Source organism: Drosophila suzukii, chromosome 3 (assembly GCF_043229965.1).
Source record: "Drosophila suzukii chromosome 3, CBGP_Dsuzu_IsoJpt1.0, whole genome shotgun sequence".
In the NCBI taxonomy this organism is placed as follows: Eukaryota; Metazoa; Arthropoda; class Insecta; order Diptera; family Drosophilidae; genus Drosophila; species Drosophila suzukii.
Window position 1 is genome coordinate 17,279,388 of NC_092082.1, and position 26,182 is coordinate 17,305,569.

Sequence of the window (26,182 nt, forward strand, 5' to 3'; positions counted from 1 at the left end):
GAGATCTCGGAAACTATAAGAGCTAGGCTATTGAGATTTGGCGTGCAGATTCCTTCTTACGCAGCGCAAGTATGTTTCAGCAGAGTGCCACGCTCACTCTAACGCCCACAAACCGCCCAAAACTGTGGCTCCTACAGTTTTGATGCTAGAATAATATTTTTAGGTGAAATGTATTGTTCTCATCAATACCTATCGATTGAGCCAAAAAAAAATCGCCACGCCCACTTTAACGCCCACTAACCGCCCAAACCTGTGACGCCCACAATTTTCATGCTAGATACAAAATTTTAACTGAAATGTATTGGTGTCGTCAACGCTTAAATCTGTCTATCGCCGGTAGGTGACGCATTTTAATCTCGCTTTGCTGTTTGCATAACTCCATTTCTCTTTGGTTTCTTTAGCTGAGTAGTAGGTATCTGATAGTCGAGGTACTCGACTATAGCGTTCTTCCTTGTTTTTGATTGACATGTTTATAAAATGAAAACGCCAAAAAGTCTGTTAGTAGAACTTTAGCTTTATTTTATCGGTTTAAGCGTCTTAAGCACTTACTTTACAGCACTTTAAGCACTATTTATTATGACAATTCAGTGATAAGTTAAAGGTATGGTACTACAAATAATTAATATTATACATTTTTTATTTCGCTGCATGGCTTTAATTTTGGCAAATTTTAGCAAATTTTCTAAAGAATTATAAATGGTCAGTCTCGTTTGTTGGGCCATATTATAAACTAAAACAATTCATACAACAATTTCAAGTGACGGAGTATCTACAATACTAAATGCAGAAAAATATGAACCAGATTGATAAACAAATTTCGAAGTTTTTGGGATCCAACTAAAATACTTTTTTAACTTAGCTCTAGGCAAACTTAATCTGCTACGTATTACATGCTATAACTACTTAGGTCAAGTAACCTCAATAAGCTTAACTAAAACGACTCAATGTGAGTCAAGAAGGAACTTTTGCATCTGCATCGATATGGCGCAAAAAAAAACTTGATTATCGTTGTAACATTTCCATAGACAGTTGGTTGGTCATGTCAAATGATGGCACTTGGGGGATTCTAGAATGGCTGGATCTCTAGAACTTTTCGTCATCGATGTTGCTCCGGCAATTGTTTAGCGCCGACTGTCGTTTAAGCGTTCCCGTTTCGCAATCGTTATAGGTCTTGGCCAAAACCTTGGGCGTATTATTGTGGTGCATGTTGTTCCGGTTGAGGGTGCTATTGCCGTTGCCCAAGTTACTGGTCTTGGCGGGCATCCTAAAGCTAGACTGCCGTTTGGGTCGCTGATCGTAGTACTGCAAGGAAAAAAGGGTCTTTTAAAAACAGTCTCAAAGGTAGCACTTAACACATAATTTCCTAAGATTTTTGTTTTTTATATATTTGATTACAATTTGTTCAACATAATAATGATTTTAAAAATGAGGAAAAACGTTCATACTTTTTCATAAATTAATTATGCGATAAAAATGTTAATACCTAATATTTTTCTCAATATTACACTAAAAATTAAAATAAATTTGGTCATTAATATTGAAAAATATAGTCAAATATAGTTCAATTTATGAAATATTTCTGTTAATTTTTCAAGACTTTTACTTACATCCTTGGTGGGCAGGCTGGAATACTGATTGGGATACGTGTCGAAACTGGCCGTTGTCGTTGTGGTTTTGTTCAAGGCCTCCTCGGCACTCAGGAGGAATCGCTTTTTGGTGAATCGATAGGTGGCCAGGCAGCAGCCCACTGTGAACAGCAGGCAAACAGTGACTACGATGGGCAGGGTGGCGGTTGAGGCGGTCTGGGTTTCTGTAGGGGATTTGGAAAGTGATTAGTACTTAGATCATTCAATTAAAAATAATAAATTCGGTATTTACCCTCGCATTCATTGGGCACACAGGCGGTCTTCTCAAACTCCGCACCACGGCACTCCATCGATCCCGGCTGTTCCACCAGGCAGCGTCGATGTCTCAGGCGAATGCCATCACTCGAACAGCTGGACCACTCGCTCCAGGCACTCCAGCCCAGGAAATCTAAGAGAAAAATGAGGTAATAAGTATTTGGGAAGACTTCCTCCTCAAGCAACAAGGACTCACCTTCGCAGGGAACCATTTCGCACTTCTGCTCGTCGAGGGCGCGACCCTGGCAGAGCCTCTCCTGGCCCGCCAGGCAACGTCGCGTCCTCCGACGCAGACCCAATCCGCAGGTCACCGAGCAGGCGGACCACTCCGACCAGCAGCCCCACTCGCCGTGCTCCACCTCGTTGTCCAGGTTGTTGCTACTCAGCTGCTGGTCATCCGTGGGACAAGCCTGCAGATTGCAAACCCTGCTCTGGGTTCCACGTCCTCGTTGGCGCTGCTGGGTGCCACCTCCGCAACTCACGCTGCATGGCGACCAGTCCGCCGTATCCGAGTCCTGGGAATCGTGGTCACCCTGCCGCTGGCAACTTCCGTCCGCATGGCAGTTGCGCACCTCCTCCTTGGCCTGCCCCACCCTGACGGAACTGGCATCCGGACTGGTGGCACGACACACGAATCTAAACCTCTTCTCCGTGTGGGGTTCACTCGCATTTCCGCTTCCGGGAACTGTCAACCAGGGCGTCCAGGCACTCAACTTGCGCACCTCCTGGCAGCTCTGCATATTGCACTCCTCGTAGTCCAACCGACAACCAGGACACTCCATTCCACCGTTCAGAGGAGCCGGATCGTTACACTCCCTTCTGCGCATCCGGAAGCCACCGCCGCACTGGGCACTGCACTCGCTCCACTCGCCCCACGGACCCCATCCTCCGTCCACGGACTGCGGCTTGGCCACCGGACAAGGTGGCAGGTGGCGGCAGTACATCTCCGATTGCTCCGATCCCACGCAGGTGCGACCACCGTAAGCCGGACGGGGATTCCCGCAGGTGCGTCGCCGGATCTTCACGGCAATGCCACAGGTCTGCGAGCAGGGCGACCATGCCGACCACTCAGTCCATCCGCCATGCTGGGTGCAGTTCGTCACCTGGGTGCTGTGAAAAATATATAAATTATCAGTATTTATTTCATTAAATTATAATAATAACGACTAGGGGGAAATACCCTCTGGCAAAAGGCAGGAAATGATATTTTATAATTCGTTTTTTGCCAAAACCAATTTAATTTATTTTTCTATGTTTTGTATTAATCATCAAAAATTGTGTATTTTCATTTTTATTCACTTATCATCAAAAAGCTGAAACTTTAATTTCTGTAATTATAATAATTATTATACGTTGAATCGCTTTTTCAACGTCTGTTTTCAGCTATTCTTGACTGACTAACGTTTTTATATAAAACCATTACTAATTACTTTAAACTTTATTATGATTTTATAAAAAATATATGGAACCAATCAAATATATGTATGGGACTGAAAATCAGTTGTTTAAAATTCATATGTGGAAAAATTTTGTAGCTATTTGGATTTTATCATGCTTAGGTGTGAAATATTAATGGAAAATGTACGACTCAAAGATCAAAAACATATATTTTATCATCTCTAAAAAGGTTGCTTTTACTAATTTACTAATTTGTAAATATAAAAAAATTTAATAAACGAGCAAGTGGTAGCCATTTTCAAAAGTAAACTCTTTTTTAATTATGTATTAATTTATATTATTTTAATTTACCTTATTCCTTCGCAAGTGGAGCCTCCATGTTGCGGCTGGGGATTATTGCAGCTGCGCTGGCGGCACTGACAGTTGCTATCAGGCTGCTCGTGCTGCTGGCAAACGGCCCAGGGACTCCAGGTGGACCAGCCACCGTCGATGGGAGCATTCAGCACGGGACAGGTGATCTGGGGTGCTTGATGCCAGTGCTGCAGGACCGAGGAGTCCAGTGGCTGGGGCGTGCAGCGCTCCATCAGCTCGTTCCAGCCGCAGTAGGGATCCATGGAGTTGAGGCAACTGGACTGCGAGACATGGCGACTGCAGTGCTGGGCGGGAATTCGGGTGAGGGCCAGGTCGGTGCCCAAGTAGAGGGAATCGCTGACCTTTAAATAGGCCATATTCAACAGGGCACTGGTCCCCGTGTCGTCTGCCTGCCACAATTCCACCAGACAGGTCTGAACTCCTTCGCCGCCGAACTTTACAGACAATTTCTTGATGTGATTCCCACTGCTGGCCACGAATAGCACATGGACCTGTTCCGTCTTCGTGTTTATAATGTCCAGAGCCAGGCGGCCAAACTGCTCCAGCTTGGAGTGGTACAGTGGCTGATCGCCAATCGGCTGCACTGCCTCGTCCATCAGCTGGTACCGGGAGCTCTCCAGCCAGTGGCCAATGCTGCTCGATCCGCACTGGAACTGGCTGCGCTGCTTGGTGTTCACCGTCTGCCAGGCGGCATCCGCGTGCTCCTGGTGCTTGAAGGACCCGTCGAAGGCCTCGTTGATGGAGCTCAGGTTGTACGCACAGACGGCCGATCCGAAAATGCTAGATCTATCAAGGGAAAATTAATAAATTATTATAAGTTAAGACTCAATAAACCCATATTAGGAACAATTTTTAAGTCAAATAAAATATAAGTAAACCTCATGAAATTCTGAAGATCTGAATGCGATTTCAGCATAGATGGAATTGAATAAGTAACATTAGACTACATTTACTTTAATTTTAAATTTCATTCAATATGTTCCTTTTTTAATTACATTCTACTACTATTACTACTACTATTTTAAATACTACTCTTGACTACTACTATTTTCAAGAGTAGTTAATATACTACCTTTTTAAGTAAGCTGCTTTGAAAAACAGAACTAACATTTAGATGACGTATGTTGTAAGAGTAATTATCATATTAAAATGTTTGTAAAATTTACGATTTCAAGGGTTTCACACTTTTCAGTATTTTTTGGACAATTAATTTTTTTGTTCCTTAAGTTTTTAAGTTTTTAAAAAGTTTATAGTCCAACTTGGTTAATTATAACTGGTTGTATTAACATACCCTGAAGTTCTGAAGGTGGCATATAGAACGGACTCGGATTCAGCGTAAGTCATACCCTGGATCTCGTCAAAATAGTAGGGATACTCCCCAGGAAGCGAGCAGTTTAGTCGAGCCTTTAGGAATGAAGTCCAGTTGTCCTTAAGCAGCTGACCACTGCCGCCAACATCGTTCTTGCACACCCGCGCAATCCTCGAGTAAATCACCTGAAAAAGCATATTTAATTTTTAGCTATAAGATAAATTTTATAAATCAAAAGTAATCACTCACCTTGCCGCAACTCATGTGCTCAACGGCCGATTCGCGCAGCAGAAAATATACAAAGCTGCCAGCCTCGAAGCTTCCCACGAATTGGGCTCCACTCAGCCAGTTGTTATTATATTGCTTTGTTCGGAGAAAACGCTGAAAATTCGATAATAGAACCATTAGATGTGTGGGCAGGGGTGTGGTTTTACTAGGCCAGCGTGTACAGCTTATAGAATTTTATATTATTATTGAACATTATACCGCATTTGAGGCATAGCCATTGTAGAATTTTTAAACGTTTTAAAGATTATATGTGGTCTAATATGTGTTTAAAAACATATAATAAAATTTATTAAAAAATCGAAAATGACATCCTACAGTGGAGTAACCCCTTGAAAGAGAATATGACTATTTAAAATAAACTTTGTTGTGTATGAATAATCCTAACACTTGAAAGAATGAACTAACTTATCAAATGAAATTACCAAGCAAACTTTAATAAAACGAATTAACTGATAATATGATGATGCTGAGCTGATACTATTTTCGAAAATAAATAGATTAATCATCCGCACTGTGTGCAGACTATCCACAATCATTTCATAGGCAAAAATTAGTCATCCGCCGTGTGGGCCAAGAAAGTAGATATGTTAAATAGCTCAATTCATAGCCAGTAAGCCCACCTCGTTGGCCTGCACTCCTGTTCGCAGGATGGCCACATCGCTGCCCGAGAAATCGGTGGCGGTGCCCACGAAGAGCTGGCCATTGGCCTGCAGCAGACTGGTGCTGTTCGCCTGCGGATGGAATGGACACTTGACCACGCCGCTGTCCACACCCGTGACGTTGAGGTTCTCCATCTGCAATAGAAAAGGGTTGGGGTAAATGGCGCGTCAGGCTGGCGACTCCAAAGAGCTGGACAACTCGACCGACTTGGTCGACTTGGACGATCACTCACCTGGCGCCACGAACAGCTCGGCTGGAAGGCGTTCGTCCCACACGCGTACAGCTGGTTCTCACCATAGCTGTGGAGCACGCGCACGTAGTTGCGACACCATCGCTCCGACTGGCCTTTTGCCTGGCACATGGCAATCTCCGACGGAGTGGCCCCCCAGCTGGCCCGCTCCAGCGGCTCCAGGTCGAAAGACATGCGGTACAGGGTGTCCCTGCAAGGAAACAATCAACAAATTCCATGTATTTCTGATTTTACAGAGAGAGAATTTCACACCCCATTATGATCTTATAAGTTAAAGTAGTATTTTCTATCTCGTTTATATTAATCATACGTGTCGAAATTTAAGGATTAACTGAAAAAATACTTTGTGTCGTTAGGGCACTTGTTTGTACTGATCTTATTATATCAAAATTTAAAAATATATATATTGATACTATACTATATTTTAGAATTGGATATATTTGCATACAATTAACAAGCTTACGTGAATAAACCATTTGGTAAGAAAATAAAGTTATCCTATCAGAAAAGTCTTTTTAGGATTGTTTCCCAAGTTGTCCTTCCTAAGTCAGCTATAAAATGGTATACTATTATAAGTTAGTCGGTTATAAAGAAACTTTCTTTAACTTGTTCGAATTTAAAGTAGTTTATTAAATAAATTTAATATAACTGAAGAGATATCACACCTTAATCTAAACAGGATACAGCTTAAAGTTCCTTTTATTTTTCGTTCAGTGTAATAATGTTGAAAGACGGCCGATTGGCCAGCAATAACAGTTAGAGAGGCGGCCCACAATTGTTTACAAATAAGGCTGACTCCGGCTCCAGCTTCAGTTAGGCACCCCTCGCTCCCTCTTGGCCATCAGCTGTCATAATTTTGAACTGGTTGGCCGCCAGTGCATTGAACTGCAAGGCAAACAGGTAACGAAACTTGGCCCCGGCACAGTGGTTGCCAATTGCAGTGGGCCAGTTGGAAAAGCTCGGAAAAGTTTGGAAAATCAAACGCTTGTGGGCGAGCTTGAAGGCTGAGATATCGACAAATACAAAGATAAGAATGTTGTCATGGATAAATTCAAACACACACTTCAAGCTCTCTTTTTCAGCAGCCCAAATACTTAACAGATGCAAAATTCCTGATTTTAAAAACATTCTAAAAATATATTTCAAGTTTTTAGAACTCTCAAATCTTACTTACTTTAGGGAGGTTGATAAGCTCATATTTTTTGTATTACTCTTAGAATGTTTCTAGCAGTACCACTGTACTATTGCAGCAGTAATTCTTAGACAACCACTGTGCTACGCGCATTTGGCGAAACGAACACGAAGATCAATAGATCAAGTGCATTCGAATGCGCGAAAAGCAATTGCTAAATGGTTACATCTCGAGTTGGACAGCGGCATTTTTCCAGCTAAGAGGTGGCGATGGCGATTTGGCAGGGGGATTGGAATGGAGAATGGAAAATGGAGAATGCCGCCGTGCTTGGGCTTGAGAAGGAATGCCGCCGACTAGACGTCGCCAAAGAGCCGGGCGAGAAAAGAGATCACTGCCCACAGTCCAGCCATCTAATGGTCACTTGCGGCTGTTTAGCGGCCTTAGGATATCAATTGAATGCGGAGCTGGCCAAAGACCTGGTACACTAGGAAATATGGGGAGTAGTTTCAAAGTACTATTTGATAGGGTATCACAGAAAGCCTTGGAGAAAAAGATATCCTATTTAATTAAAAGTTTGGAGTGCTTTAAAGTACAAAAATATTTGTAATTCCGAAAGTCATATCAGTTTAATCATATCATCTTAGAGGCTTTTGATTATCCATAGAGTGTTATGATAAATTTCTAAATTTCTGTTAAACTATAGACGCATTTTAAGTGTTATGATACATTTCTAAATTTCTGTTAAACTATGGACGAATTTTTCCCTGTGCAGATACTGGATCGTCAGCCAGCTCGCCCAATATCAATCATTTGGATTGCAGCTGGCGCAAGGCGCGTGGCACTTCGGCCCCCGTCCAGTTGTAACTCAGGTAAATATATAGGTGTATCTCGCTCAGGTGTAACCCGAGCTCCACGCGACGCTTGTGCGTCTTAAGCGGTACGTGATGAGGTAATAAACACGCCAACATTTGCGAAAAACGCAGCTCAAACATTGGCAAGTCGCCCTTCCCAAACATTGGAACTTCCAAGTGAGATCCCAATAGCAGCTGTCAATATCCCTGGGGATCGGCTAAGTGCAAAGGTGTATTTTAGGCGTTGGCAGATGCAAATATTATATGGCTTCAGTGGCTGTTTCATGCTTAAGTTACGACCCTTGATTAAGTGATAATTAATTGATCTGTCACGATACCACCCATGAAATTGCAGACCTAATAGATGTAACATTTAAAATTCATAATGATACTTTTACGAGTACTGTATATTAAAGACAGTTATTAGATTTCATAAATATTGCTTCTAATGGCCAACATCCTAGATTTATACCACTTGAACCTTGCTTTTTACTATTTGACTTTGGAGTATTATCAAGTTTTCTACCGGGTAGTTGTGTGAGGGTTATAACAGCTTAAATACAATTAAGTTTATAGTCCCATAAGACCGGCAGTGCAATAGAGCTGCATTACAACCCAAGATTACAACTCATCCGTCTACAAAAGCCTTGTATCAATCGATGAGTGGATCTCAGGTGATCGGGGTGTGTTTTTAACGTCAGACAATGAGGCGTCACCGGAAATCGAATAACCAACACCCCACGACACCAATTCATTCGAATGTCCATGTGAAAATGACACGACAAAAGCCGGGGAATGCAAAAAAAATCACTTTCTGGCATGTCATGTGTAAATCTCGCCTAGACTTAACGGCTGCGAAAATTAATTACTGCTGATTGTGCTCGTCACAGTGAACAGTTCTTGGTAAGTTGAGTTGGGTACGCCGACAAGTGCGGCCCCAACGAAATGATTACATTTGCCATGCCTATTTATACGAACGCGGTACAAATTTAACAAAACGTTCGAAATCGTTTACCTGGTTCCACATGTTATCGGTTCCAAAAATAATAAATAAATCAAAGATGGCCAACAAAAAGAACAGGCACATAAGATAGCTAAAAATCAAATGATATAAGCCATTTAAGCCAAATATTTATTTATTGATTCAATGAATTGGAAAATAATAGGAAATGTAAAAAAATCTCAAAATAAATATCCATATGTAAAACTTCATTAAATAATTTACATATTTAGAAATTTATATGATAGAATTTAAGACTAGGACTAATTTTAAAAAATCTTTTCATTCATGTAACAGAAAACTAGAGTATTTACGCTCCTTTTATAACCATTTATAATCGATTTGAAAATTATCTTAACTTTTTCTGTGGTTCTGCCAGGTTCAATGTGCTTTTCCTTAGCAAAACCAACAAACACCGCCCAGTGAGCGATAAGCAACGGCCTTGTCAATTAGCATTGGCTTTCGAAAACCTCTCCACACCCCTTTTTTGCACCCATCATCAGCCGCCTCACCTGATTTTATCTTTCGTTTCACCTGGCAGCAGCGAAAATTCCGCTTAGGTGTGAAAAAAGGCCGAAACACATGTATCGCTTTTCTTTTTGCGGTTCTACTAGCAATCTTTAGTGCTGTTTTAGTTTGTTTTGTTAGTTGTTTAATTTGTATTTGTCATTATTCTTTGCCATACGCTATCTTCATGGAGCGCGTGCGTGCAAATATGCCAACTTCGCACATGGAAATACTCGGATGTTTGCTCGCTCGATCATCATATGCAGGTTGCGGTATCTTCTCTAACTTCTTTCAGAGTCTAGAAAAATATCTTAATATTTTTGAAACGGACCCGAACAGCACGTAACGAGTCTTTGGTTGCTAGCCAACAATAATTCTTGTGAAACCCTCAAGGGAGTGGGGCAGAAATTAGTGGGCGTGAAAAGATGTAAGAAAACATAAAAAAAATATATTTAAAAATTTTTATAGCCATAAAATAGCGCAAAGATCACAGATCACAACAAAAAGACGCTTTAACACTTGCAAAATCTTAATTTCAAAAAGCAATAACTTAAAGGTGAAGGTTTTAATAGGTATGCTTTCCCTTTTCAAGCAAAAAGTTATTAAAAATGCAATACATTCAACAAAACTAGCTGATATGATTGTAATACTCAGAAATAAATGAAGAAAAAACTATACAAATTGGGTAAACTGAAACGCTTTTAAATTCACCATGACCCATTTGCATCACCGACATAGCCGCATTAATGATCTACATGTCTCCAAAAGGTTATATATATCGATATCGTCGAGTTTGAGCACCCCTGAGCATTCGCAATTCGCATTTCGCATATTTCGCACACCTTGCGCCGCCGCCAACTTTTATTTGAACGACAAGCGCGACAAGATAACAAAAAGGCCTCTTTGTAAGCTCAGTGGAGCAAGTGGAGTTGGTTAGTTGGGGTGTCGGGGAGTCGGGGCCCCAGATACGGATACATATGTGTATAGCTGGGACTGAGACTGCGATTCAGACTGGGGCTATTAAAAATGCGGTGTCGCCGCCGCCTGTCGCCTATTGCCAGTTATTTTTTACCTGGGAGTTAGCGCAAGTTGCTCAAGTGGCCACTTGCGTGGGCGTTCTGTCTGCCGCTCCGGCGGCAAATCTCACTGGCCGGGCTTAAATGGGTTACTTGTAATTAAAATTTCCGTTGCACTGGCCGTCGCTAATCTCTGCTAAAACTGCAGCAGCCACAGACAAACCACCAAAAGTATCATTATTAACCTTTATCGAAGAAAATCGAATTGAAATACAGAAGTTGGGTAACGAACCACCTTTAATATAGGCATTAAAGAGGTGCTTTTAAGACAGCTATTTTAAAAAATTCCGTTTATATTCCTAAACTTGTTTATAAAAATATAACTAAAGTATAATAAGTATTAATTATAGATTTCATTGCTGTATCTGTCTTTGAAATATCGAATCCAATCCAATTATTCCAATATCAATATTTAAAAATAATTATAAAAATAATTTTTTGAATCAGTTTTAAACTTAAGTAATTAAAATGTTTTTATTACTGAGGTTTGCCTGTAATCTTTTCTGAGCTCTGCCTACGCTACCGCATTCCTGGCTCTCAGTCTCAATCCGCGTTCGAATAGCTATGTGTCAGTCTGGAGCCGCTCAAGATTTTTTAAATAGAAATATGCAAAATGCTTGCAACAGTTTGCAGAACGCCCTGCCCCCCTTTAAAATACGCCCCTGCCTTTAAAGGGGGCCGGTGCAACACAGTTTGATTAATTTTGATTTCAATTTCGGCATCCGTGTGCTCCAGTAGCCGTCGAGCTGACGTCGACTGTCACAGGTGCATTTTTGTATCTTGTAGTTCAGAGATTGAGTTACAAGTAATTTGGGCATTTTGGGTGGTTCCTAACCAACGTTCATGGTGATTTATTATAGTTTTATTCATATAAAATTAGGAGTGAATTATTATAGTTTTACTTTTAAAAAACTTACTGAAAATCGTTAAAGTGTTATGTATTACAAGTGCTTAAATACTTTTTTAAAAATCGTTTCTGTATTCCCATTGTAATAAAATCCCTGCCTAGGGAGACCTCCTGGCATCGTCCACTCGGCGATATTCGAGTGGAAAAACAATATTATGGTTAATGCACAACACACGAAAATAATTTCCTTGTTTATATAACATTTTGTCGGGCCATATGTATAAACATTTCAAATGCTTCCCAGCAGGTCATTTGCATGCTCCATTTGCGACAGGCCACAACACAAAAAACCAGCGCCTAAGCGACCCCTCTGAAAAGTAATATGTACATATAAATACTATATGTACTGGTAATGTAGGATTTCATAAAAAGGTTGCTCGCAGGCCAGCGAACGAAAGCAAAAACAAAACGCAATATTATTTTAATGCAGTCTATATCAAATTTCGGCCAGTTGCATGGGACCACGAACCCAATGCACTGTGATATACAAGACAATGAGGGTTTAGTTGACATTTTAAAAATGTGGTATTATCGATTTCCAACCAAAAATGCAACCATATAACTTTGGCTCTTAGATAATTTTAAAAACAATTTTAGAATTTTGGAAAAATTTTGAAATGAATTTAATGTATAATAAGAACATATGTTATTACATAATATAATAATAATGTGTTACTATATAATATTTATATCTTTCAAGTATTTGGTGGAAAAACTTAGAGGTTTCACCTACTTTTACTAATATTTTTCCCAGTGTACCCTAGCCCCTCTACAGTTCCCTGTTCATGACAGAAAATTACGCGATGGTTACCAACCGACCAAGTTGCCTCGTCACTCGTCATGGGACACGGGCAAAAGACTCGAGGAGTCCCATATCCATGCCCATTCCAGTCCCGATTCCATGCCCATTCCACTCTCGATTCCATTCCCATTTTCCAGAGCCCGTCAACAGGCGGCTGGCAGTAATCCGATCTTGCAGTCGTGTCAAGTGTGCTGCAGTCCAGATACAAGGAGCATGCACTCACCAGTACATCTGCACACAACAGTCCCCCACAGATACAATGGTCTACGGTACATATATAGTATGTATTACCACTACCAGTTCTTCGGCAATTGCCCATCTTAACCACAAAAATCATAAAAACCATTGTACAACTAGTTTAGATATGTTCGGGCGGATTGCCACAATTAAAATGCGGTCTGCGATTAGAGATGGTTTACGTTCATGAGGGTCATTCGGTGGCTTTCGACTTGCGGGTCTTCAAAGTGAGTTCTATGTTTCTTTTTTATTTGGAAGAAGCCTTATCGCAACCGCTTTAACAAGGATGATTGTTAACCTTTGGTGGTTAACTAGAGATTAGAACGGAAATTGGGAAAGCACCTGGGTAGGTAGTTGAGCACTGGGGAGAAACCCGCAATCTAAAGTGTTCTACAAATATATTGATTTTTGATTTAAGACGGTATTTTGCTTGAGAGTACATTGTAAAATAGTACATATAGTATTTAATTAAAAGTTTGGAGTGCTTTAAAGTACAAAAATATTTGTAATTCCGAAAGTCATATCAGTTTAATCATATCATCTTAGAGGCTTTTGATTATCCATAGAGTGTTATGATAAATTTCTAAATTTCTGTTAAACTATAGACGCATTTTAAGTGTTATGATACATTTCTAAATTTCTGTTAAACTATGGACGAATTTTTCCCTGTGCAGATACTGGATCGTCAGCCAGCTCGCCCAATATCAATCATTTGGATTGCAGCTGGCGCAAGGCGCGTGGCACTTCGGCCCCCGTCCAGTTGTAACTCAGGTAAATATATAGGTGTATCTCGCTCAGGTGTAACCCGAGCTCCACGCGACGCTTGTGCGTCTTAAGCGGTACGTGATGAGGTAATAAACACGCCAACATTTGCGAAAAACGCAGCTCAAACATTGGCAAGTCGCCCTTCCCAAACATTGGAACTTCCAAGTGAGATCCCAATAGCAGCTGTCAATATCCCTGGGGATCGGCTAAGTGCAAAGGTGTATTTTAGGCGTTGGCAGATGCAAATATTATATGGCTTCAGTGGCTGTTTCATGCTTAAGTTACGACCCTTGATTAAGTGATAATTAATTGATCTGTCACGATACCACCCATGAAATTGCAGACCTAATAGATGTAACATTTAAAATTCATAATGATACTTTTACGAGTACTGTATATTAAAGACAGTTATTAGATTTCATAAATATTGCTTCTAATGGCCAACATCCTAGATTTATACCACTTGAACCTTGCTTTTTACTATTTGACTTTGGAGTATTATCAAGTTTTCTACCGGGTAGTTGTGTGAGGGTTATAACAGCTTAAATACAATTAAGTTTATAGTCCCATAAGACCGGCAGTGCAATAGAGCTGCATTACAACCCAAGATTACAACTCATCCGTCTACAAAAGCCTTGTATCAATCGATGAGTGGATCTCAGGTGATCGGGGTGTGTTTTTAACGTCAGACAATGAGGCGTCACCGGAAATCGAATAACCAACACCCCACGACACCAATTCATTCGAATGTCCATGTGAAAATGACACGACAAAAGCCGGGGAATGCAAAAAAAATCACTTTCTGGCATGTCATGTGTAAATCTCGCCTAGACTTAACGGCTGCGAAAATTAATTACTGCTGATTGTGCTCGTCACAGTGAACAGTTCTTGGTAAGTTGAGTTGGGTACGCCGACAAGTGCGGCCCCAACGAAATGATTACATTTGCCATGCCTATTTATACGAACGCGGTACAAATTTAACAAAACGTTCGAAATCGTTTACCTGGTTCCACATGTTATCGGTTCCAAAAATAATAAATAAATCAAAGATGGCCAACAAAAAGAACAGGCACATAAGATAGCTAAAAATCAAATGATATAAGCCATTTAAGCCAAATATTTATTTATTGATTCAATGAATTGGAAAATAATAGGAAATGTAAAAAAATCTCAAAATAAATATCCATATGTAAAACTTCATTAAATAATTTACATATTTAGAAATTTATATGATAGAATTTAAGACTAGGACTAATTTTAAAAAATCTTTTCATTCATGTAACAGAAAACTAGAGTATTTACGCTCCTTTTATAACCATTTATAATCGATTTGAAAATTATCTTAACTTTTTCTGTGGTTCTGCCAGGTTCAATGTGCTTTTCCTTAGCAAAACCAACAAACACCGCCCAGTGAGCGATAAGCAACGGCCTTGTCAATTAGCATTGGCTTTCGAAAACCTCTCCACACCCCTTTTTTGCACCCATCATCAGCCGCCTCACCTGATTTTATCTTTCGTTTCACCTGGCAGCAGCGAAAATTCCGCTTAGGTGTGAAAAAAGGCCGAAACACATGTATCGCTTTTCTTTTTGCGGTTCTACTAGCAATCTTTAGTGCTGTTTTAGTTTGTTTTGTTAGTTGTTTAATTTGTATTTGTCATTATTCTTTGCCATACGCTATCTTCATGGAGCGCGTGCGTGCAAATATGCCAACTTCGCACATGGAAATACTCGGATGTTTGCTCGCTCGATCATCATATGCAGGTTGCGGTATCTTCTCTAACTTCTTTCAGAGTCTAGAAAAATATCTTAATATTTTTGAAACGGACCCGAACAGCACGTAACGAGTCTTTGGTTGCTAGCCAACAATAATTCTTGTGAAACCCTCAAGGGAGTGGGGCAGAAATTAGTGGGCGTGAAAAGATGTAAGAAAACATAAAAAAAATATATTTAAAAATTTTTATAGCCATAAAATAGCGCAAAGATCACAGATCACAACAAAAAGACGCTTTAACACTTGCAAAATCTTAATTTCAAAAAGCAATAACTTAAAGGTGAAGGTTTTAATAGGTATGCTTTCCCTTTTCAAGCAAAAAGTTATTAAAAATGCAATACATTCAACAAAACTAGCTGATATGATTGTAATACTCAGAAATAAATGAAGAAAAAACTATACAAATTGGGTAAACTGAAACGCTTTTAAATTCACCATGACCCATTTGCATCACCGACATAGCCGCATTAATGATCTACATGTCTCCAAAAGGTTATATATATCGATATCGTCGAGTTTGAGCACCCCTGAGCATTCGCAATTCGCATTTCGCATATTTCGCACACCTTGCGCCGCCGCCAACTTTTATTTGAACGACAAGCGCGACAAGATAACAAAAAGGCCTCTTTGTAAGCTCAGTGGAGCAAGTGGAGTTGGTTAGTTGGGGTGTCGGGGAGTCGGGGCCCCAGATACGGATACATATGTGTATAGCTGGGACTGAGACTGCGATTCAGACTGGGGCTATTAAAAATGCGGTGTCGCCGCCGCCTGTCGCCTATTGCCAGTTATTTTTTACCTGGGAGTTAGCGCAAGTTGCTCAAGTGGCCACTTGCGTGGGCGTTCTGTCTGCCGCTCCGGCGGCAAATCTCACTGGCCGGGCTTAAATGGGTTACTTGTAATTAAAATTTCCGTTGCACTGGCCGTCGCTAATCTCTGCTAAAACTGCAGCAGCCACAGACAAACCACCAAAAGTATCATTATTAACCTTTATCGAAGAAAATCGAATTGAAATACAGAAGTTGGGTAACGAACCACCTTTAATATAGGCATTAAAGAGGTGCTTTTAAGACAGCTATTTTAAAAAATTCCGTTTATATTCCTAAACTTGTTTATAAAAATATAACTAAAGTATAATAAGTATTAATTATAGATTTCATTGCTGTATCTGTCTTTGAAATATCGAATCCAATCCAATTATTCCAATATCAATATTTAAAAATAATTATAAAAATAATTTTTTGAATCAGTTTTAAACTTAAGTAATTAAAATGTTTTTATTACTGAGGTTTGCCTGTAATCTTTTCTGAGCTCTGCCTACGCTACCGCATTCCTGGCTCTCAGTCTCAATCCGCGTTCGAATAGCTATGTGTCAGTCTGGAGCCGCTCAAGATTTTTTAAATAGAAATATGCAAAATGCTTGCAACAGTTTGCAGAACGCCCTGCCCCCCTTTAAAATACGCCCCTGCCTTTAAAGGGGGCCGGTGCAACACAGTTTGATTAATTTTGATTTCAATTTCGGCATCCGTGTGCTCCAGTAGCCGTCGAGCTGACGTCGACTGTCACAGGTGCATTTTTGTATCTTGTAGTTCAGAGATTGAGTTACAAGTAATTTGGGCATTTTGGGTGGTTCCTAACCAACGTTCATGGTGATTTATTATAGTTTTATTCATATAAAATTAGGAGTGAATTATTATAGTTTTACTTTTAAAAAACTTACTGAAAATCGTTAAAGTGTTATGTATTACAAGTGCTTAAATACTTTTTTAAAAATCGTTTCTGTATTCCCATTGTAATAAAATCCCTGCCTAGGGAGACCTCCTGGCATCGTCCACTCGGCGATATTCGAGTGGAAAAACAATATTATGGTTAATGCACAACACACGAAAATAATTTCCTTGTTTATATAACATTTTGTCGGGCCATATGTATAAACATTTCAAATGCTTCCCAGCAGGTCATTTGCATGCTCCATTTGCGACAGGCCACAACACAAAAAACCAGCGCCTAAGCGACCCCTCTGAAAAGTAATATGTACATATAAATACTATATGTACTGGTAATGTAGGATTTCATAAAAAGGTTGCTCGCAGGCCAGCGAACGAAAGCAAAAACAAAACGCAATATTATTTTAATGCAGTCTATATCAAATTTCGGCCAGTTGCATGGGACCACGAACCCAATGCACTGTGATATACAAGACAATGAGGGTTTAGTTGACATTTTAAAAATGTGGTATTATCGATTTCCAACCAAAAATGCAACCATATAACTTTGGCTCTTAGATAATTTTAAAAACAATTTTAGAATTTTGGAAAAATTTTGAAATGAATTTAATGTATAATAAGAACATATGTTATTACATAATATAATAATAATGTGTTACTATATAATATTTATATCTTTCAAGTATTTGGTGGAAAAACTTAGAGGTTTCACCTACTTTTACTAATATTTTTCCCAGTGTACCCTAGCCCCTCTACAGTTCCCTGTTCATGACAGAAAATTACGCGATGGTTACCAACCGACCAAGTTGCCTCGTCACTCGTCATGGGACACGGGCAAAAGACTCGAGGAGTCCCATATCCATGCCCATTCCAGTCCCGATTCCATGCCCATTCCACTCTCGATTCCATTCCCATTTTCCAGAGCCCGTCAACAGGCGGCTGGCAGTAATCCGATCTTGCAGTCGTGTCAAGTGTGCTGCAGTCCAGATACAAGGAGCATGCACTCACCAGTACATCTGCACACAACAGTCCCCCACAGATACAATGGTCTACGGTACATATATAGTATGTATTACCACTACCAGTTCTTCGGCAATTGCCCATCTTAACCACAAAAATCATAAAAACCATTGTACAACTAGTTTAGATATGTTCGGGCGGATTGCCACAATTAAAATGCGGTCTGCGATTAGAGATGGTTTACGTTCATGAGGGTCATTCGGTGGCTTTCGACTTGCGGGTCTTCAAAGTGAGTTCTATGTTTCTTTTTTATTTGGAAGAAGCCTTATCGCAACCGCTTTAACAAGGATGATTGTTAACCTTTGGTGGTTAACTAGAGATTAGAACGGAAATTGGGAAAGCACCTGGGTAGGTAGTTGAGCACTGGGGAGAAACCCGCAATCTAAAGTGTTCTACAAATATATTGATTTTTGATTTAAGACGGTATTTTGCTTGAGAGTACATTGTAAAATAGTACCCATTTCCTTGGACATTTTGATTCCATTTCGATAACAATTCTACATTATGTTAACATTTTAACTTATATTACTGACTGACATAAATCCCTAATTAATAGTTCTGTCAAGCAAACTCATTTTATTGACTATATTTCCTAACAAGCCCCACTAACTTTCACAAAGTAAAAAGTTTATCTCTCATCGACCAGCTCAAAGGCATTAAACGCAGACTTAGGCAAAAAGTTAAAAGAAATCCCAGCGGCTGCTGCAATCTAAAAACCCGTCTAGTCCCTTTGATTAGTTGCCTTTATCAACTAAGCCCACACATTATAAAAATAAATTACGTTTTATGTGGTTAATGAAGCCCACTTGCCTATCTGGCCGCCTACTTACAAGCAGCCACATAATTCCCTATGTGCAGCAACTGCCCTTCGCTAGAAACGGTTTTTATATCGGGCCACTCTTATCTTACTGCCATAATTTCAGAGGTTGGTAAATAAGAGTGTTAAAAAATTGTAGGGTAAAGCTACGGTCGAAGTGAAAATAGTAGGTTATAAAGAACAGAAAAAAGCTGAAAAGTCTGACAAATGATTGACGACAACAGCATGATAAACGACTTCCCCTGGGCAGCAATGGGTTAAGGGCCCTACACGTATGTATATTGGTGGGTTTATCAACATGACGACACTATAGACATCTGCGTCCATGTGTGTACCTTATCGGTTTTTCACTGGAGAGGTGTCGCATCTATATATGTATCTATGCGAAGCAGAAACAAATAAACTTCGAGACCCGAGTTCTCAGCGCGTAAATGAAAAGCAAACTACAAGAACCAAGTAACCCGGCTACAGATACAGATACGCGTACTCGTATATTAAATTGCTCAACAAACAAATGGAGTATACCTCTCTCGGCCCTGCAGTATTATTTGGTTACCTTTCGTTTTTTTCTGTTTCCCCTCTTTTCTTAATTTTTTTGAATTTTTTTTTACACTCAATTATCTTTATTTATTCCCTTGCGCACAGCAGGTACTCGAGATAAGTTCTGTTCGAGGGTTTTTTTTTCGAGCTTCGCTGATTTGTATAAGATTTTTGGTATAGCAGTGCGTGCACTTTCATTTTTATACGATTATATTATTTTTAGCTTGCGTAACATGCCAAAAAAATCCCGAAAAAGAACATTATCAGTACCCGTTTCGAGTACGCAATGCATCTGTTTATTTTCTTTAGATCGTTGAGTTTTACGTAATACCCTTAGTTGATAAGCCAAAGCTAACAAACGCATAGAAAAGATTTTTTTAGGGGTGTTTTCCCTTTCGTTTGTTATCGCTATCAATGTTCAAAATAATGACCCACTTATCGGTGCGACTAATTAAAAAGTGAGTCCTACAAACAATATCTTTGGGGTTTTGAAGTATATACATAGAAAAAACAGTCATAATGACTAGGTATACGGCTTAGCCGTGACTCAATGGGCCGGAAACAAAATCTATAATAACTATAATAATAATAGGCTCCCGGTTTTTACCTGGCGCCGACTATCACTTGGTTCCTGGCCACGTCGAACAGCATTTCCGAGTACCAACTCGTTTCGGGATCGTAAAATCGTTTTGCCGTTGACATTAAATCTGAAAAAAAGAATAACATTGTAAGTCAGAGTTTAAAATTTTGTCAATAATAACAAACAGATATTTATCGTGCTAGGGAAGTGGAACTATCAGTAAATCTATAGTTTATTAACCATGAAATATTGTATCTGAAAATTAATCACCCATTTCCCTCAATGATTTTCACTTATTTCTGAGTCACTAGTAAAATATGTATTTTGTAATATTTAAGTCCCACTGGAGGGCTCTTACTTTTCATGGATAAACAAAAAATTTCTGTTGAATTTTTAATTTGATGTGAAAAAAACGTTAAACAAAAATTAAAAATATTCATTGTCAACAAAACGTAAAGCTGAGTTCACGTTTTAAGACGGACTTCGAGATACATTTCATTGCAAAAACCCGAAAAAAATGAACAAATATTTAAACAAAAAGCAAAACACGAAGCTTTTTCTGATTAAAAGCAGCAGATACACGGATGTATTGGGGTGTCATAAAATCGGCTGGTGGGGGAATTCTTTTAAATCGAGATCATTGTTGAAATGCCGGCCAAGCAATCAACAGGTGGGCAGATGGGTGGAATGGATGGAATGGCACCTGTTGACCGAACATTGCGCAATCGAGTGCAGACTCTCGAAACCCCACTTAGAACTCTGACTGACATCAACCCAATTTACAGTTCTTACAGTTCTCAAGTGGCCAACTTGATTGATTGCCTTGCAATTGACACAGTTTCGTGTAATTTTTGATAATCCCCACCTCGAATGGAACCTACCTTGATAGGAGATGTATCGCGAATCGTTTTCCAGCAACTCCACATTCGATTGCGTCTTGTAACCCATGCCGGTCGAAGGCTGTGGGCCTTGAAGGGTTAAGAGTGATAAAAGCAGTAGAAGCCATAGTTGGCTTAGCATTTTGGGAAGTTTTAGAATTAACATGCTAAAAAGAAAGAAAATAAGGTTGTTATGGCAAGAGTGTCATCAATTTTGTAACTTTATTACAACAATTTTAAAAAATATTATTTTTTTCTAGTCTTTTTAAGAGATTGAAGTGTACATTTTTACCACAATTTAACTATCCAACTCAGAATACTCTCATACTTATATAAGGTATTGGTACGAGTTTAGTATATTAATTTAAGAGCGAAAACGGATTTGAAACATTATTTAAGCAAAATCTCTTCATATAAAGCTTTGTTTTTGAAGCATTTTATTTTAATTGTTTAAAATATGTTGCACATATAGCGTTGCATATACTGCTTGCTTTAATTTCTCAGTGTATTTTTAAAATAAAACTCGAATCTCATATTTTGGTCCTTTTTATATGGTTTCAACTAAAAGTATAATTTCTTATTTAGATTTATGTGATACAAGTTGACACAGTCAGGAAATAAATAAGGCCAAACATGTTAATTTTTCATCTCCATATCAAAAATACATGTCTGTTGTAAAAATTTACACTTCCTCAAAGAATATTACAAAAAATGTAAACAGTGAAAAATGCCGATTACAGAAGAGACAATCGAAACTTACTTCATTTAGTGTCACGTACGGTGCAAAAAAGCAGATTAAAATTTATTCCATTCAACTTTTGCGGTGAACAGATTGTACCAGACTGTTGGTAAATTGTATAATATAGGCATGTGCTTGATAAGCAGGGGAATCGAGTTAAGCGCGTGTTTCTTATTCTTCAGCTGATCTTTTCACTGATCACTGATGTTCACATATCACACTACAAACACACACAATTTTGGAATTTTCGATACGATTTTCGTATGTTTCAAGAAATTTTTAGAAGAAAGGCGAAACGGCTTCCCCTTGAGTTGGGTTGAAAACATTGACAAAAGACACAGATAGACACAAACAACACGGTCGACGAATATAGCGAGACGGGTTTTTTCTTCTGCCTCAATTTCCTACTCTTATGATCTTTCAGATATAGAGTCGCGCATGCCCGACGATCGAAGTTAACCGCGCAAAGAGTCCCAAGAAACTGAACTACAGAGCGCAGCGCATTGGAACTTCAAGTCAGCCGATATTGCGCGAAGAGAGTGGCATAGGGAGAGGAGAATGAAATGAAAACAAAAACGTAAAAACGAAGCCCGAGCACAAAACAAACAACAAACGCTGGAGCAAAGCGAAGAGCGGAGAACAGGCTAAAAGGCCGACGCGCAATCGCTGCCCACGTCGCAGTCGCAGCGCAGCCAACGAAGATAACCGGCCTCGACTTCGGCTCAACATCGGCTGGGCTTCGAACATGCACTGAACAAAAACTGTAGCACACAAAAGGCAACAAAAAATAAATATATAAAAAAATTTTTCATAATTTTTGAAGAAATAGTTATTGAGAGCTTTATATAAATAAATTTTGGTATGTTCTGAATATGGAAAACTAACCCTAGATATAATCAGAAATAGTTCTTTATTTTTTAAAAAATAAGAGCTTTGGGTAATGAACCCAAGCCGTCCTAACTTACTACAAAAAAAAATAAAATGAGGCGTATCGGTGTTAAAATATTTTATTCGTTCATTTACTACATTTTATTCTATATTATAACTTTTCATTACATATTTTAAATTATTTTTCTTTTCACATTTTTTTATGACTTTATGAAAAAATATATATTTTTTATAAGCACCTGTAAACAATAGCAATAAAAAGGATATCCGCGTACACAATTCAATTAAAAAGTGTGGCACACTTGTAAGCGTCTCTTTCAAATCTTAAAATCCTCTGTTATACAAACAATTAAAATATCTTCGAAAATGTGATTTTTGTATTACTTAATTACTAAAAACTTAGAAGAATTTTAAACAATATATTTTTTTTAGTAAATATGTTTTTAAAATGACATATTCATTCAAATCATATTTATTCAAATCCTTATGAACTAAGAAATCATTTCCACGTCCCAATCTTATGATATAACTTATTTTATTATGTAAATGAAATTAAACTCAAAAACTGACTATACTATTTACAAAACCTACTAGGATTCAAAAACTAATTTTTTCGAGTGTCTGCTTGGGAGTTAAGAGGCGCGGTTACGGCAGCCACAGCGACCGTGGCAGCAGCAACTGGGCAGGGCGCTCATATATCATACGACAACGACAACGCGAACGACTCTTCAGAATCTCCGGGATCTGCAGCCCAGAGAAGAGGAAGAACCCACAGGAGGGTGGGACGGGCACTTGCTGTGCCTCGATTTGGTAGCCTGACAAATTGACATTAGTATTGCCGACGTCGCGGTTCGAGGACACAAGATATCCCTCTCCAGACGAGAGACTAACTGATCCTATCTTCTTCGCTCTTGAAGATTGGGATTCATCAGCAAAAAATTGATGAGCTGATCATAGAAATGGCGCCAAAACAAATGAATTTAATAGATCGGATGGTGTCTTGAAAAATGATCTTTCACTTAAAGCAATTTATTTTATAAACCAATTCTAGTACTGTCAAAGGATTCCTTCAAATTACAAAAATTAACTTATTCAGGTGAATGAATCATTTTTCGTCTTTATTTGTTAAAATCAAAGAGAGTAAACTTAAAGTTATACAAATTCTGTGAGATAAGAAAAGACAGAAAGTACACAGAACTTGAAACATTCATCTTAAAGCCAATACAATAAAATTCTTATTTAAGGAACAACAAGAGATATAACGCGTCTTCTTGGGATTAGTTTTGCTCATGCATTTATTAGGGTCTTGTATTATTTTATTATGGGTTCTGCCAAGGTTTCGCTTTTATTCAAGAAGTTTTAACTGCAGTCGTCATTGTTGTGAACTGCATCCCAGGCTGAGCTATTCAGATCATTGTCAACCTTGACTCGAGAGTGAGTGTGAAAACACAGCTGGCTTCGAGAACAAATACCACCATCAAATGGACCGTCGGTGCAGTAACCTCAACTTAAATGCAACTGCAACACGATCCTCCGATTTTGTTTATGCCACAGCACGAACCCGAGGGAAACACAAACATGAGGAGCGTCTCACAGGCAGACCGATCCCATACCATCCCAAAGTATCGTATCCTATCCGATCCGATCCGGCAGTTGATTGTGGGCAGACAACGATCGACATTAGCATAGGCCCAAAACATTGCCAGCCCATGACAATTTACGGCTACCTAAGCCATTGTCGGGTTTAGTTTCTTGTCTTGGCCCACAAGACACAGTGGCCAAATATGCTAATTCTGTTGGTATCACAGAAGAAACCATTTCCCCGAGAACCCTGATAATTTACAGCTTAACTCTCCGACCGACAATTGTAATGTTAATGTGGCATCGGCGGGTTCCGTCAGGTAGGTCTAAGTGAATTTTCCCTTTGTTATTAAAATATCTTGACTCGGCTACCGTGAGTCACTTGCCAAAAATCGAAAAGGGAAGTGTCCTTATTTGGGGCAAATCCCTGAATAGCCAGACTTCCTTTTCCGGGACGGTTTATGGTTTTCACCTGTCAATATTGTTATTAACCCACAAAGGGTTTCATTTAGCTGGGTTTTGGGCAAAGATAGGGAGGTTTTTTGAACGAGGGAGATTGACAGACAGTTGGTTCAGTTGGGCCGTTTGTCAATATTTGCATTTGTCATATGTTTGAACCAAAAGTGAATTATTATGGCTTTGACAGGAGATAAGGAAGGGGTAAGCATAACGCAGAGTGCACGGAAAAAATTTATAAGCATTCTCAATTAAAGTTGATACTATATAAAATATATAAATATAAATATTAGTAATCTGTATGACCATTTTTGTATGGTCTTTCGAACTTAATATAAGTATTAAATATAACGATTCCCATGATAAATTATAATTTAATATTAAAGAACTACAATTTTCTTTCTGTGCTTGAAGGGGATTTAAGATTGTTTGCCATCGAACTTTCGTTTTTTTCGCTTTCAATCAATTGGGGCTTGAAAATATTTATGAATTGTTCAATTGTTGCGAGAACTTCGAATGACAGTTAGGATCACGAAGAAGAAAACGTCATTGTTCCCCAAAGTGAATTCAATTTATTTAATTGTTCCAGTAATCTGATCTACTTCAAGATCCAATTATAACTAAATGAAAATCTTTGTTGCCAGTTTGGAAAGCGAAAAATAAATAAAGTTTTACAGCCTAAAATGCTCCACAGGAAGTCCAGACTTTCCAGCACTAAAATTCAACTCCCGGCCAATAAATTCATAAAAAATCGAATCGGAGAGCGTTGAAATATAGTCCAAATGCGAATGTCTGTCCGGACCAATCAAGCCCGCTGATGATCATCGATTGGGCATGCAAATTGAAAAGACCTTAAAATAGAATTGAAGCCAATGAAAGGGGGATCGAATCAAAGTGCGAGTGCATTTCGATTTCGATTTTGATTGGGGACACAAGGCAAGCCATAAATTGTGGCTCGTCGACAAACAATTAAAATGCGTTGGTGTTGCACAGTTAATTTCGGGGTGATTAAAAACTGTCAGGGGGCTAGGCAGTGAAAGATGAAAAACCGAATACGAGTATGCTAAACAACTTTCCACGACACACAAATAACAATAAAACAAAGTAGACATCTCTTTTATTGGCCTTCAAGAAAATGCCATAAAATATTACAGGCCGAAACATAAATTCTAACACAATAAAAAGAATTCAATTGCGCGACCCTCTCAAATTGAAATTGAAAATTAAATCGGCTGCTGCTTATCAATAGTCGAAAACTATTATAAATATACGGTTCAAGCTCAAGCCAAACTATATTTCACAAAATTTATGACATCGCACTAGGCGATAAGCAAAGGTCAAGAAATATTCCAACCGGGTTCAACATACAGCGGCATATTTGGAAACTGTTTGATTTAAATTGGAATTACATTTTTCATTTGAAAATTGTGTAAATATTCCAAATCGATACAAATAATGTGTCGAAAATAAATAAATATGCCAGATATGGTAATCAGAAACTGCCAGGTGATCGAAATAACCATCTTAAAAGCTCACTCATTAATTTGAGATTTTTTTGGTCGTTTAACTTGGAATTTAAGCGAATAAATAACGCAGAATAAAAATTATTAAAGGTATTCAGAGATTTTTTTTACCAAACACATCTGCAATCATAGAAAATATTTAAGAGCATAGTAATAATAAATTTTAAAATGGAATGAAAAATTAAATATTTTTATTTTATTTTTAAACAA

At 38.8% G+C, this 26,182-nt stretch overlaps 1 protein-coding gene across 1 annotated transcript; it reads right to left on the bottom strand.

Annotated features, from left to right (window-relative positions):
• Window positions 1–494: 494 nt before the first annotated feature.
• On the bottom strand, window positions 495–22,014 carry Sema5c (Semaphorin 5c). The gene is made up of 12 exons (XM_036815590.3): window positions 21,546–22,014; window positions 20,789–20,952; window positions 19,935–20,034; window positions 6,161–6,368; window positions 5,889–6,062; window positions 5,230–5,361; window positions 4,963–5,165; window positions 3,651–4,457; window positions 2,098–3,011; window positions 1,879–2,034; window positions 1,608–1,810; window positions 495–1,302 (listed from the first exon to the last, which is right to left on the bottom strand). Exons 1-12 carry the CDS (start codon window positions 21,548–21,550, stop codon window positions 1,084–1,086), a joined length of 3,285 nt encoding a protein of 1,094 aa, XP_036671485.3. The 5' UTR covers window positions 21,551–22,014; the 3' UTR covers window positions 495–1,083.
• Between the last annotated feature and the right edge of the window lie 4,168 nt (window positions 22,015–26,182).

Bases quoted from the DNA above. Each gene is read 5' to 3' on its own strand.
- Sema5c (XM_036815590.3), bottom strand. The intron at 6,063-6,160 runs GTGAGTGATCGT...TTTCTATTGCAG, and splicing joins CGAGCTGTTCGTGGCGCCAG to ATGGAGAACCTCAACGTCAC. The intron at 4,458-4,962 runs GTATGTTAATAC...TTCCCTTGATAG, and splicing joins GCCACCTTCAGAACTTCAGG to ATCTAGCATTTTCGGATCGG.